The sequence below is a fragment of the Hipposideros armiger genome, unplaced genomic scaffold (assembly GCF_001890085.2).
Source record: "Hipposideros armiger isolate ML-2016 unplaced genomic scaffold, ASM189008v1 scaffold_690, whole genome shotgun sequence".
NCBI classification, from domain to species: Eukaryota; Metazoa; Chordata; class Mammalia; order Chiroptera; family Hipposideridae; genus Hipposideros; species Hipposideros armiger.
Genome location: NW_017732040.1, coordinates 320,163 through 335,280, shown reverse-complemented (window position 1 = coordinate 335,280; position 15,118 = coordinate 320,163). Strand labels below are relative to the sequence as shown.

General features: G+C 44.6%; 1 protein-coding gene across 5 annotated transcripts in view; it reads left to right on the top strand.

The window, feature by feature from the left end:
* PLEKHA2 (pleckstrin homology domain containing A2) overlaps positions 1 to 15,118 on the top strand; it is a 70,855-nt gene that overhangs the window by 20,141 nt on the left and 35,596 nt on the right. For all 5 annotated transcript variants that reach the window (XM_019626833.1, XM_019626834.1, XM_019626835.1 and 2 more), the window contains one exon: positions 5,527 to 5,690. In XM_019626833.1, the coding sequence (XP_019482378.1) occupies positions 5,550 to 5,690 (141 nt within the window). In that variant the 5' untranslated portion in view covers positions 5,527 to 5,549. The remainder of the gene's footprint in view (positions 1 to 5,526; positions 5,691 to 15,118) is intronic.

Here is a 15,118-nt window from a genome sequence, read left to right as displayed (position 1 = left end):
CAAGAGAACTATAATTTAGGCAAATTTTTGCTTGTTTGTGGACTCTGGAGAATTGAGAAATTTATTCTCAGCTTTAAAACTTACATGCTGGGGATGGGTGTGTGTGTGGAGTTAAATAGCTTTCCCTCCTGCTAAATAAAGTAACACACATTCCCTGTAGAAAATTTGGGAAATACAGAAAATACATAGAAGTAAGTAGAATTTACCCATAACCCTAGATACTAACTGCTAATATTTTGGTGTCTGTTTGTCAGTAGTTTTCTAAATATAGAAATACAAAAATAAGATTTAGGGGGTTGAGGTTGTATTATAAATCATATTATATCTTAAAAAAAAATCTTATGAGGATATGGGGAGTTTTTCCCTAATTCATTAAAAAAGTGACTTGGAAACATAGTTTTTAAATGACTGTATAACATTTCCTTATGCAAAATGTCCCATAATTTATTTAATTATTCTCTAATTATTGGGACATTCAGGGCATTTCCAACTTTTTGTTATTATAAATTATATTGCAGTTGCTATCTTTTTATTTTAATCTTTATTTGCATCTCTGTTTATTTACTTGGATGGAATCCTAGAAGTAGAATACCTGGGTCAAAGGGTATGAACATTTTTAGTTCTCTTGTTACATATTGCCAAATTGCTTTCCAGAAAGGTTCCTACTCTTGTCCTGGGTATATAAGAATCTTAGGGAAGTTTTTTGAGTAGATGACATTTGTTTCAACCAGCAATCTTCTCTTTATTGTTTCGCCCCTCTACTGCCTCTGTCTTCCATTGGAGTATGTTCTATTTTCTTAGTGTCTTGGTCCCAGATAGCTCTTGTATATTATGAGCCTGATAAAGTTGTCAATTGCTCAGTTCCTAGGGGACAGTTTTATTCTTGGCTTGAATCTCTTCCAATGATGGAAACTGAGGCATTGAAATGGGAAGTTGAGGTATTTTCGACAGAGAACTGTAAGGTAGGCAGCCATGGACTCTTCTCATTAGCTTTGTCTGGTCAGCGGGCAAATGCTAGCCAGGAATCTTGGCTTAATTGACATTTAAGTTAAATGCTGCTGATCAATGGGTAACTCCATGAAAATTCATGTTTTTTTTCTTCAAAGTTTTGCTTTTATATAAATGAAATATTTGGTATATTTTCATTTGCAATGCATACTTAAGAACTTATATACTGAAGAAATTTGGATCATATAAAACTTTGCTCTTTTCTATTTTAGTTTTCATTAAAATACATTCTTTAGTTATTTGGATTATATGAGGCCATGGTTTGGTTTGGTTTGGTTTGAGTTGGGTTGTGTGACACAGAGAGATTGATATTGATTGTGTGTACACATCGTTTTTGTTTGCATTTAACAAAGTCCAGGAAGGAAGATGAAGCAGGAAATAAACATGAAAAAATTGAAGTTGAGCCTCACTAGGCATCTTTATGTATTTAAAACTGGCAACAGTTTAAAATAATGAGAACATTTGATGTATATAAGAATATAACAATGGTAACAATATGTTAACAATATGGCTGTAATGTAAACAGTTAAAATATTTTTAGAAAGCAATTTTGTAATAGGTCTCAAGAATTATAAAAGATCATAAGCTATGATCTAGTCATATTATGAGAACTTATGCTGTTTCCATGTAAAAAGAAAGCATGAAAATATGAATTTCAGCATTATTTATAATAGTGAAAAATTGGATATAATCTCTCTAATCATAGAGAAATGGTTAAGTAAATTATACTAAATCCAGTCCAGTAATTTTATGCAACCATTAGAAACAGTGATTACAAAGATGATGTAGCAACATGGAACATGTTTAGATATAATTTAAAAAGGCTGATTATGCCGACAGGGGCATGAAAAAGCACGCAAAAGTGAAAATGGTTGGCTAGAGTGATCTTTTAAAAATGCCAGCATTGTTATATTGTGATTTTTGTACTAGACGTGGAAAACACTAGGGAGGTTTGGCATGCTTTGGAAAGACAGGGTGCTGAGTGGAGTGGTCCAAGTTCCCTTCCTGCATAACTATTCTGTGCTCTTTGTCTTCCATGTGTTGTGAGGGCTAAAAGCTGCTTGCTGGGTGGTTTCATCATGGTATTAGAGCAAAGCAAAGGTGAAGGAGGCTAGCCTGAGAGATGGGTATCTGGTGCTCTAACCCAGCGAGACCACTTTGCATGTCGTTCCAGGAGATGGGAGAGTCATTGCCAAGGTTTGGGGCCCCCCGACATGCGGAGTGGGTGGGGGAACTCCTGAGACAAACCACTCAATGTCACCCTCCATCCAATAATTTTACACTGAGGAACTCGAGTTGAAATTTAAGGTAACAAGTGATTTTAGAGTCAGAAAATAGGCCCAAACTATATAACTGGAGGGATGTTGTGACAGTTGGAAAGGACATTTCGAAGTCTTGTCTTGGTCTTGGTAGGGGAATTTTGGGGTGACAGTATGTGTGTATGCACCAGGTGTACCCTTGAGTACCAATTGCTAGCACTTCCCTTTCCCTTTCTCCCCTCACTGCCCAGTCATTGAAGCTGGGCCTGGGGTGGCAGAGTTAATTGTATTAAAGGGCGCTCTCTGGAAAAAGGGGAGGAACCAGCAGAGACTTGGAAGATGATGGTGACAGGTTGAAGAGACAGGGAGAGGGGATTTGGGGGTTGGGTGCAGCAGGCTTTCTGTACCAAATCTTAGCAGCTGTTGTGACAAGAGCTATACAAATGGGATTGGAATGAACTGTCAGTGGATTGGGGCTTAGGACCTCAGATTTGTGTTTTGTGCACCAGGTTTGTGTTTTGTGCACCATCTTTTGAGTATGTCATGTTCTGGTTATAACCACATGTCCATGTGATGCTCGGTTCTCCTGTAGCCGAGCCTTTCCCCCACCTCCCACATTCCCCATGAGCTCTGTGACTCAGCGGCTTCTGAGGGCATCTGAGCAGCTTTTTTTTTTGCTGGGGATAGAACCACAGTCAGAAGATGTTGGAACCAGAATTAACTTTTAATTTTCTTTCCTTTTGGTATGTCAGGGTCTTCTTCCCATGGAGCCATGCAAATGGGAAGCCCTCAACAAAAGTGGGCTTTTGGAGGATGGTAGAAAGAGTGCCTTCTCTAGCCTCTGACTTGAGAACAAGACAGGCACTGATCAGTCCTGTGGGCTGAAAAGGGAGCGTGTGAAAGCCAGCACGACATTGCCTGCGTTGGATGCTGTGCTTATTGCGTGGGCTCAGAGACAGTCAGCTTTGTTGTCCCACTGCAGTTTAAATGCTTTTTCTCTTAGAAATGTCCCAGCAGTGGCAATAGTCCTGAAACCCCTGGAAACCCTGTCTCTGTGGCTGGGCTGGCCTCAAGGAAATTTGCTGAGTTTTCCTGGGGAGTGAGTGAGCTCCCTCGCCCTGACCAGACATCTGTGCACTCTCAGCATGAGGCTGACCCAGCCTTTCTGCAGGGGACTCTTGCTTTCCCCTGTTCCCTGAGAGGAAGCTGCCTCTTTTCTCAGGGATAGGCTCCCTCCCCAGCCCACGCCAGGCCTCTCGCCTGTCCGTCTCTGACCCAGTGTCTGCGAGAAGACCTTAAGTTCCTCCCATGGCCTTTGTTCCTAACTTTTGGCTAGTATGCATCTTTTAGCCTTTCCTGGACTCCCACTTGATCCGTTGTGAACCAAGGGAACTGGAGCTGGGATGGAAGCTTGGTTTGGGAAGGGACTGAGAAGCAGGGGATCTGGCTGCAGGTGTGGTACACTTAACCTGAATGCAATCAACTCGGCCAGCCCAGGCCCCTTCTGACAGATACGATGCTACTTCATACAGGAGGGTTTCCCCAACCCTCACCCGCCATTGTCCTCCACGTCTGCTGTACTTCTTCTTTCTTCTCTGCCATCTTTTAAAACCTCCTCTTTCCACTTTTGATTCTTTTCTCACCTCCTCTTTTACTGCTGCTCCTTTTACTTGCTTTTTAGCTGTGTTGTTTCATCTTTGCCCTGTTTTCCTGCCTGCTTTACTCTTTTATTCCCCATCATGACCCAGCGAGTAGCCGTGGGATCTCCCTTCTGACTGAGTCGTCTGTGCTGATTGGGATTCTGGCCAGACCTTATCTGGAACCAAGGGATTCACTGTGCACTGGTATCCTTGTGTGTGTGTGTGGGGGTCACTTTTTCCTTGGGGCAGCCTCGCAACACTGCCAGGCTTCTTGGGTGGGGGCGGGGGGTGTTGGTGGGAGAGAACAGACTACATTGCCAGTCACCATCCTTACAATTAGCCTGATCTCGTAGGAATGTGTCTCCCCGCTTGTGGGACAGGACCCCCCCCCCCCCGCCCTGGAAGACTAGGTGTAGCGTCTCGGTAGCTTAATTGCTGGCCAGTGTTGTAGTGCAGGGAATGGCCTTAAGTCAGCTGTCTCACAGCTTGGCTTAGTTGTAGACTAAGAACCATGGTGGGCTTGGGTCTTAGTGAATTTTGCTTGTTGGAGCCAAGCAGGGCCAGGGTGAGTGGTGTCTGTCCTTGAAAGTCTGAGTGCCATGTGGTGTTTTCTAATCCTTGTGGGACCTTGCCCCACTTGTGTACTATGTTGTGCATCAGGTTGGGTGTAACTGCTTGTGGGAAGGTGCTGGGGAGGAGAACAGAGCTCCTGACCTTTCCTTTGGCTCTTCGGAGAGATGGAAGGAAATCCCAAGGAGAAAGGAAGCTGGCTTGAAGGTTTCGGCTCATCTCTTAACACCGAGATCCTGTTCTGGGGTCAGTGAAAGTGTTCAGGGGTTGGGGCTTTCTTCTGATCCTTCTTTCTTTGAATTACAAGTGGCCTCTGGGAAACAGCAAAGTGAAGCTGTGGCTGAGGGATGTGGCCCTGCCATGAGGTCTCAGGAGCCCCTCCGATAAGCTTCTTTGGTCCCTTCATGGATCTGGAGGGGCTGCTGTCTATGATTGAATTCCTGGCAAAGTTTAATTCAGGTATTTGAATTGGAGCTTAAATCCTTTCTGATGCAGTCTCTTTATGGATAAAATTGGGTTATGACCTACTTTCCTTTTGTGAAGAGTAATAATACCTAGTGTTTATGAAGTACTTAATGTGTGCCAAGCACTTGATTGTCACCAAAATCTTACGAGGTACATCTACTGCTATTATTCCCGTTTTATAGATGCAGAAACTGAGGTGCAGAAAGATGAAATAGGTTGTGGTCATACAATGCAAAGCCAGAAGGGGAATTGGAACCCAGGCCCCTGACCCAAAGTCTAGGCCTATATCCTCTACGTATGTAAAGTTGCCTAATGCTCTGCTTGGCTCATAAAAGAGCCTCAGGAAAGTTAGGTGACACATTAATGGATTTTGATAACTGCTTATGGAATGGAATCGATAGATGTTTCCAGGGTCTGGTTGGGGTGGAACATTTGGTGCCCTGGGATAGGAAGCTGATGAGAGAGCGTGCCAGCCCAGTTCCTCGCAGAGGTGAGTCAAGCCAGAGTGAGGTTCCTACAGGTCCTGAGGCAGGGTCCACTTCACCCTCCTTCTCACCAGCACCTCCCTCCCTCCTGCCATGCAGGGTGATGTGAGCAGAGCCCAGGAATGCCTTATGTGGATCGGCAGAACCGAATCTGTGGGTTTCTGGACATCGAGGAGCATGAGAACAGTGGCAAGTTCCTGCGGAGGTACTTTATTCTGGACACCCAGGCCAACTGCCTTCTCTGGTACATGGACAATCCCCAGGTGAGAGGCTAAGGGGGAAGGTGGCAGGGCGGCTGGCTGCCCATCACTGCCTGGGAGGAATGGCCATGGGATTAGCCTCAGGGGCTTCGTCTCTCATGGGCAGCAGCAACGCACACACATGCACACACACGCACAGACGCACACACACATGCACACACGCATAGACACACACACACACACGCACACGCACACATGCACGCACACGCACATGCACAGGAAATCAGCCCAGATTTTAGCTTGAGAAAGAAGTTCATCTCTCCTGACCCAGGGGTTCTTGTGCCTTTTCTCACACTCAGGAATTAAATACTTGCAAAGTCAGGCAGAGGCCCGCCAGGCTGGATCCAGGCTCCAAGCATGGCTTGCTTCCTCTGACCTCTCTTGTTAGGGCTGTGGCCTTGTGGCCACTCCTGCTCTTCTAGTCTGGGGCCCCTCCCCAGCGGAGAATGTGACCTGGTTCCTTGAGCTGGTCAAATGTTGGACTTCTTTGGTTCCCTGCATCAAGTCAGGAGTCAGAATACCGGGTTGGAGGTGACCTTGGAAGTCACATAGTTTTGCCTCCTTGTGTTACAGATGAAAAAAGCTGAGTCTCAGACATTGGAATTGATAAGGACCCCCTGAGTTTTATTGCTGTGCCTGGGGGGTCCCTATAGTCATCCCTGGTCGGGGGTAAAGGTGCTCTACCCCTGATTTGGGATCTTAAGTCTTTTCTCTGGTGCTATGAGTGCTGTAGGCTCTTTCCTTCCCACTACTCTGGAGTAGTTTGGTGGAATGAGGCCCCAAAGACTGGTGTGTCCCTGAATTGCAAGACCATGGATCCTGGCCACGGTGGGGTGGGGTGGGGTGGGGGCTGAGTTCTGGCTCTGATTCAGAGACATGGGAAGAGGAAAGTCTAAAAGTTGGGGGATGGATTTGGGCTTTAAGATGTGAAGTGGAAAAAGAGCTGTGAGTCTCTAGGCCATTATTCAGGGGCTAACCCTCTAGAGGCCTTTGGCATTTGTCCTCTGGATTTGATGGCTGAGTGAAAAACACTATAGATACAGAAAACATATTCAGAGGTCAGCTGCCGTTAATTGCCTTCTCCAGGAAGGCCTTAACCCGAAGTAGAACTGTGCCCCATGGTTTACCCCACATCGCTGATAATACTTCTGTCGATTACTTTCATTTCAAGTGCTGAGCATGCAGAATGAAACCCACATACGGACACTGGCATCCTTGACTTAGCCTGGAATGGCTGTTTCTTACAATGTTTTGGTTTGGGATTTGCCTGTGGGCCTTGCTGTATCATTTTTCCTACCTTTTCTATGCACAGGTGCCCACAGCTGGGTCAACAGATCCACTGTTGGAGGAACTTGAAATCAAGTCTTTGTGGCCAGTAGACTTGTCTTCTGGCATGCCAAGGATGAGCCCTGGTGACTTATGGTCTCTGAGTTTTGTCATTGCCTTTCCCTTTTTCTTCCTTTGTCTACCTTCTCCCACTCACTTGCCATATTAGCTCAGGTAATTTGAATGTAATGTTGTCCTGATTTACCTGCTTAGTACTATGCTTCCTTCTAGGACTGTTCTTAACCCAAATTCACTTGTTTGGGGAATCCTGCCTAGTTGTTGCCAGCTACCTTCCCTGAGAGCTGGACTTTCCTTCATACTCTGGGCTGAGAGTCTTGCTGTCAGTGATGTGGACCATAGTGTCACCATCTTCAATCTCAAATTTTGCCAGTTGCCAGGATTTCCCTTGCTCTGTCCTGCCCTCTGATTTGACTGTCCTTTGGTTCCAGAACCTGCGCTAACCTTGCATGCTGGGCCTCAGGCTGCCTTTCAGGGATGTCTGGGGGCAGCCTCTGCAGTTGGTCCAACCCTGGCCAGGGCCGCCTCCTGCCAACTGAGCTCTCAGGATGCTGTCTGTGCTAGAGCCTTCTTTGAGCTTGAGTTACCAAATAAAACTTGTGGCCCCTGCTGGAGATTCTTTACATTTTCCCTGAGAGCAGAAATTTCAGATGGCTTGGCAGATGCCTCAAAAAGGAGCATTGCTGTGACATAGCAATATTTCAGAACATTTTACTTCTTTAGTTGTTGGCTTAGCTCTTTGTTGTATTAAGGCCAGACAACCATTCTAGACTTGATAGTGAATGTTGTTCTAAGTTGTAAAATGGTATTAGTGAACATTTATTACTATGTGTCAAGCCCTGTTCTAAAGGCTTTGTTGGGTTTTCATTACTTTCTGACGGCAGTCTAATTGGTAGATATTATTGTCCTCATTCTAAAGGTGAGGTGGGTGAGGCAGAGAGGGGAATAAATTTGCCCATGGTTACATAATAAGAAAGTGGCAGAGCCAGGATTCTAACCCTGGCAGACTGACTCTAGTTCCTCTGCTATTATTGCTAATAATGAGACAATTATCTTAATGTTGCTTGGGAGGAAGGAAAGCTTTCAAAGGTAGTATCTGATTAAGAAATAGAAGCAGAGGATTCTCAGGGCTGGGAGCTCATAGGTGCAGGGGGCTCACCTGGTTTAGCTCTTGATCCACAGTGTCTAGCGTTTGATAAATGTGCTCTTGTGGAATGAATGAACAAACTGAAGAGGCTGTCAGAGGGAGGCTTTTATGAATCTCAGGGTGGCCGACGCTGCTCTCCTGGGGTTCAGGACATAGCCTAAACCAAATGGGACAGAGCAGCATGCTGGGAGTTAGGAGAGGTGGATTGGAGGTGATCCCCAAGAGGAAACTGGAGGGTTTTGGTCTGTCCCTGTGGAGAGAGACGCTGGGGACTGTGTTCTGTCACTGAACATCTTATATTTATAGGGAAAAGGAGACACCTGGTATGGTATCCTCGTTATTTAATAGACATTATAAGCGGGGTTTTTCTGAATCCAAGTCTCTGATCTTGCCTGTTTAAGCCACGTGGTAGTTGGTGTTTATGGAGCCTGTTTGACTACCACTGTTATTACTATTATCACTGATGGCAGGTTATACTTACTGGGTGGTCGCCTTGTGCCAACCATTGTACGAAATGCTTTACATATATCATCTAATTTAGTCCTCGCAATAGTCCTGGGACTCAGGGTCTGTTAGCACTCTCACAGTACTCTGCAAGGTGCTGAGAAGCTCAACGCCTTTACTCAAGGTTGCACAGATGGTAATGAGTGCAGAGCTGGAGCTGGAGCCAGGTCTGTCTGACTTGAGTGTCTGTGCTCTTCTCTTTTGTCTGCCTCCTTCCTCCTCCTGATGTGTGTGCTCAGCCCTGGGCAAGGTCCTGTGGACGATGTGGAAGGTGAATTCAGTGAGTGAGGTCCTCGCCACTAGGAAGCTTCAGGTTCGGTTGGGGAAATGAAAACTAGACACACAAAATTATAGAGCTAAAACTCTGAGTCCATCTTTAAAACAAGATAGCATATCCCTCAGTGGACCCACCCAGATGCCAATACGTTGGTTGAAGGAGAAGGGCTGTAGTGTTCCCTGCTGTTGCCCATCTGGGGAAGCGTCAGGCCTGGAGCTGGAGTCATTGATGGAAAGTTCTCAGGCCTAGGTGACAAGAGATGAAGCGTCAGATGCTGGCTGTGCCATCAGGTTGTTTTGTACGGAAGCAAGTCATTTGTTCTCTCTGGGCTGTAGGCACGCTAGATGAGCCTTAGCGTGGCTTTTGGTGCTCCATTTCCTGAAGGACTGAGACTAGCCCGAGATTCTGGAGTTCAGCAATACTGTTTCACACATATATTCCAAACATGCACTGTGAGCCAGACATCCATCTAGATGCTGAGGCTTCAACAGTGAACAAGACAAAGTCTTCACCTTCATGGGGCTTGCACTGTGGGTGGCGAGATGTATGATCCCATAAAAATGTGACAGGAACAGCTGCAGGGCACCCCTTCATGGAGGGGGTGACACTAGATGCAGATCTGGAAGGATGGGTGAGATTAGCGTAATTATTGCTCAAAGTGACTCCCTTCTGTAGAGCACTTTATGGGTTTTGAAGTGTTTTCTCACTTACAATATATCATTTGATTTTTGTTGTGCTCCCTGGAGGAAGGGGAAGAGAAGGGCATTCTCAGAGAGGGAAACAGCCATTATGGGGAAAAGGCAGCACCCGGGAGGGGAGGCGAGCTCGCCTGGTTAGAGGATGTTTAAGGTCGGGTTCCCCAGAAGACCTGGGGACAAGGATGTGTGGCACGTTCTTTATTAAGGAAATCTTCTCATGAGACTGTCAAGTGTGCTGGGAAGCAGGACATGGAGGGGGAGGAAGCCAGACAAGCGTGCGAACTCCTGAGAAGTCTGCAGAAGGCAGCCTTAGCCCGATGCTGCAGGGGGTGCTCACAGTAGTGAGGCCTAAGAGTTGTCCCAAGGGCCTGGACTTCTCTGTGACCTGCTGGACAGTCACTGGGTCTGGCTCTACAAATGTGGGCCAAATGGCCTCAGTAGCCTGAAGGCAGCCCTCAGAAGCAGAGCTGCAGGTACTGGTCATTGTGAGCACAGCCAAATGGCAAACAGAGATGGGAGGCCAGTGACAGTATCTGCTCACGGGACATAGAGTTGGGTGCATGTTAGGGGTCATCCGGCTTGGACCAGGTACAGCCTTGAATGCCTGCCTGACGGAATTTAGAATCGATGGGGGTAAAGTAGGGAATCAAGGCTTTTAACACAAGCACTGGTGACACCAAATACATCTAGGATGAAACCCATTAGCTAAAAAGGACCACTATAAATGGAAAGTTTCAATAATATTGATTATGGCCACTGCTTTGGCTAATGCATTTAAAAATCAATATGTCGACAGTATCCAGCACGCAGATAATTCTTTTTTTTTTTAAAAGAGTTTTATTAAAATATAGCTAGCATACAATAATTCTTAAATAGAAACAAACATTTGCTGTATTTCCCTTAAAACATTTCTGTGATACAATGGCACCAGCACTTGTATTTTAATTTAATGTTGGTCCCTATCATGAGAGGGGAGATGAAATTCCTTAATTAGGCTTCTTGACTTCATTACTGTGACCTACCGAGTAACTATGTTTTAGTTGCACAGCAACGCTGATGTTCAACCTTTCTAATGCCCACTTGGCTAAGTAATTGCAAAGTGAAATTATACAGCCCCAAACAAAGGAGAAACAGAAGCATGGAAACAATACTACACTAAATTGTTGTTCTTCTCAAAGTTGTTCTGTAAAATGTATTTTCTCTCTTGTCCCCAAATACTCAGATCCTTTCACTTTCCGAAGGCCATGATGTAAATTATGAAATAAAATATCCATAATATCCAAAAAGATTGTGTCTCTGCATCTCTCCTGGTATCTCTGGGGCCCTAATATAAAATCCTTTGCTTTTTGACTTTTTTTTTTTTTTTAAATAAGCTGAAAGCAATTCTTTCTATTGAAAGGGGCAAAGAGCTTCAGCTTGCTAATAAAAACGATGAACATTTGGCTGCGTTTTAGTAGAAAGGATACGGTAGGGTAGTATGAAATTACATTAGTACATGATGTATAACGGACAATAGTTTTGTCTTAAAGGCTAGGCAAAATTTTTTTTGTAGAGGGCAGTGTCACTGACCCTCATATGTGGGATCCGAACCGGGGCCTTCTGGCGTCCCAAGCCAGCTCCTAACCACTGCGCCACTCGGCCGGCCCCCAAAATTGTTTTTTAATTGCATTTTCTGTATAAAAAACCTTTTAAAGAAAAATTTGGCTGAAATGCAACAATATTTCAAAGAGTTTTTGGGTAATATACTTCACTCTGTCAAAAATGCCAAGAACTAGTAAGATAACTTTGTTTAAAAACTGGCCAACACACGCACATGGTACAAAATTTGAAATGTGGGAACGCTGATGTAGTGACAAGTTTCTTCCTCCTCCTCTTGTTCCCCAGTACATTTTCCCCTAGCCAGAGGCAACCAGTATTACCAGTTTCTTACGTGTTTGTCAAGAGATAGTCTCTGTATATACAAGCATCATGATAACTCTTAGATCTTCAGCAATTGTTTGGGCAAAGTGTTTTTTTTTTTTAATTCATGGATTTTGTGTAATTGGTATATTAGCTATCCATGTGGACACATGATTTCAAGTGTTAAGTAGAATTTCTGACATGCGTTTTTCTATGTTGTGTTAGAGTAAGAATGCAGAATTCCTTTGGGAAGAAAAATCCCCAGAGAAGATTTCCAGTGACAGATCTGTACTATTGCTTAGAATGCAAATTCTGTTTTGGCTTAATTATTATTAAATTAATGTTTTTAGAATTAAATTTATGTGTGGACTTCTTGAGAGTTAACATACTGTAAGGACAATTTTATTTTATGTGTTTTCTATGATCTTATTTTTAAAAATAATTCTTGTCTTTATAGCAAGATATATTTTGCCTAAGTTAAAAAGAAGTAAAAACTGAGAAACACTTTGATATAGTCCTGTTAATAGTTGGCACTACTTGGTATGAAAGTCCAAGCAACTAATGCAGAACCATGGTGATGACTGTTCTAAGTTTTCTTAAAATTTGTCTTTGGCTATGTTGTTATGTTTTGCTCTAGATTTTAACCTTTAGCATTTGTTTAATATATCTATCACATCTATTTTTATATATTTTATATATTTATATACAAAAATGCAATTTTATTAAAATAATGTCTCGAAGGAAAAGCAGGCACTTGTATGTTTGGGAGCAGGCTACATATTAGATTTTGTTTCAGAGCCAGTTTTTATTCATTATATCAGCTGAGCACAGGACAACTTAATGAATGCATCAATTAGGGAAGCATCCGTTGTTTTGAGCCTCCTGTCCCCATCTGTAAAATACGGGTAATGATCCGTATTATCTCCGTCTCTGACACAGTTGCTGTTAAGATTAAATAATGTATGTGAAAGTGCTTTGATAAACTAAGGTGTTATAGAGATGTTATTTGTTAAGGAAATTTGTTCTGGCAGTGCCATCAGATGGCCAGGGAAGCAGGGAGAGCCTGGAATTGGAGATGACAGCGAGGAATTGTCCAACAGCTTCCTTATGTATCTGCAGTGGTGACGTGGTGGGAATGGAGTGGAAGGGACAGATTTAAAGGCCATGTAAAGATAGAAAATGACGGGCTTGGTGACTGACTGAGGTGAAGTGGACGCGTCAAAGGCTTAGTGCCTGCTTGACTGGGGAGAGGAGGTGCCGCTGCTGGAATGGGGAGCTTGGGAAGGGAACCCATTAGATGGTGGAGGGGAAACGATAATTGAGTTGGAGGTAAATGTGGAGGAGGCTGCATTGAGGAAAGGGATGAAGACTTTGGCTTACCGAGTTGAAGGTTTCAGAGCCATGTAGGTGGCCAATAGTTGGTGTCTTGGAACCTGAACGTGTCCAGGGTGTTATCGAGAGCCCAGGCCTCTGACCCCGTCTTTAGGTCAGTGTCACCAGGATTGGAAGAGTAAGTGAAGGAGCTGGGACTGTGGTGGCCAAGAGACGTACACATCGTGAAGTCCATCCTGGCTAAAGCTGGTGCTGGCGCATGTCCACAAGAAGGAGACACCCAGAGAATAGAATGGAAGCATCACACCAACACAGCCGTGTATGATATAGAATCGACTTTTCTTGAAGGGAAAGATGAAATACATGTTTTGAACCGGGAAATGAAGAGAATAGCCGTGGGCATTTCACCTTTCCTCCAGGTAGTTGTAGGAAGTGGAGCTATGGATGGAGGGGAAGAGTTGTATTTGATACCAGAATACCAGCAGGTAAAGCCCCAGGTCACCTAATACCTGGGAAGAGCTTGGTTTCTCTCTTTTGGGTTATTCTCTCATGGCAGGGCGAGAGCTGTGGAATGAGGGGGCAGAGGGAATAATGCTCCCCCCTTCGGTCCCATCGTACCGCTTTTCTTAGGCAAGTGTTTCCTGAGTCTGTGTCTGGCCTTGGTTTTTGGTGGTTTGAGTTGTGGTTTCAGCCCATCGGCAGTTCGGCAGCCGTGGTGGCTTATGCCCTAGTTATGGGATTTCCACGTACATTCCTTTCCTCCTTCTCCCACTGGTAACCAGCAAGCTGGTTTTGACTGCCTGCTATGGTCCTTGATGTCTGCTAGGCATTCGGAGGGATAGAATAAAGGTAAGAATGCACCAGCATCTCTCCTTCTCCTTTTCCACTCTCTGAATTTGTGGTCTTTTGCAGTTTGGCACCTAAGAGCCAGTTTGACTAGTTCCTGCCCTGCCCAGTTTGGGCAACTCCACAGGGCCTCTTTTGGTGTAACCCTGCTGGTCCTGTCCTTGTATTTACCTTTCATTGATAATCAACTCTTAGGTAATGAGCAGGTCCTTGTACATTTGAAGGATTATCTCATGGGAGGTGGCATGGTAGGAAGGAAACTGTATGGGATTTGAGAATCAGGAAGGGTTGGGTTTGAATACTCGCCTGACTACTCAGTACCTACCTGTGTCACCTTGGGCAAGTTGCTTTACCTGTGTAAGCCTTTGTTTCTTCATCTGTAAAATGGGATTGTTAGGATTAAGTGACAATGTGCAAAAGTACTTAGCAGCAGACCTGGTGCACAATATTGGGTTGTGGGAAAAGCCATCACTCATTTTTGCAATGAAAAACATAGAAAAAACACATCATGACTTTTCCGACAGCCCAATAGACTCCGAATATATGTTAGTTTCTGTCATCCTTTTTCAAAGCATCAGATTGATGTTGGGAGTAATGAGCTCTGTCTGCCTCATTCTGCTCCTTGAGGAAGTCATTTCCCCAAGTTGAGCCTTAGACGACTCACATGGTGACGAGGCATCAACAGAGCCTTTTAGTGCTGACAGTCTGTGACTTTATGAATCTATAGTTAGATCTGGTCATTTCTATGCTTCTTGTTACTCTCACTAGAAGATGGGAACATTTTTCTATTTCAACAAGAAATAATGTTGTTTCTAGAAAAAAGGCCTACCGTGAGAGGTGCGTCACATCTCTGTGTGGGCATCTCAGTTTCTTCCTTGGCGATGGAAAAGAATCAACCCCATATTTTCCATCCATGGAGAGTGGGAGCTCCTTTGAGGTCCTTGGTGGCAGAAGAGCACTTGAACAAAAAGCGAAGCATTGGCAGTGTCTTCATAAAACCATCAGTCATTTAATAGGAACCAGCCCTGGGCCCTCCATGATTCCAGATAATTTAGAAGCCCTAGAAATGTGCAAGTTGCTCCTGACTTATAGACATTTTCACACAGTTGTTGCGAGCCATACACGCAACTGGAATCTCTTCTCTCCCTGCCCACTGCCCTGCTCTTCTCTTCCTCCTCCCTATTTACTGCTGGTGCAGCAACCAGGGTCACTTTGTGGGCTGTGGCTGGGTGTGACCCTTTCTCTCACCAGCTGCTGCGTCTCCAGTGCGGAGTCAGCAGGACTAGCCAGTGTCTGCAGCAGTGGTCCTCAAACTTGGCGGCACAGTGGAATCACCGGGGCACTCTAAAAAACATATGGGCACCTGGGCCCTATGCCAGATCAG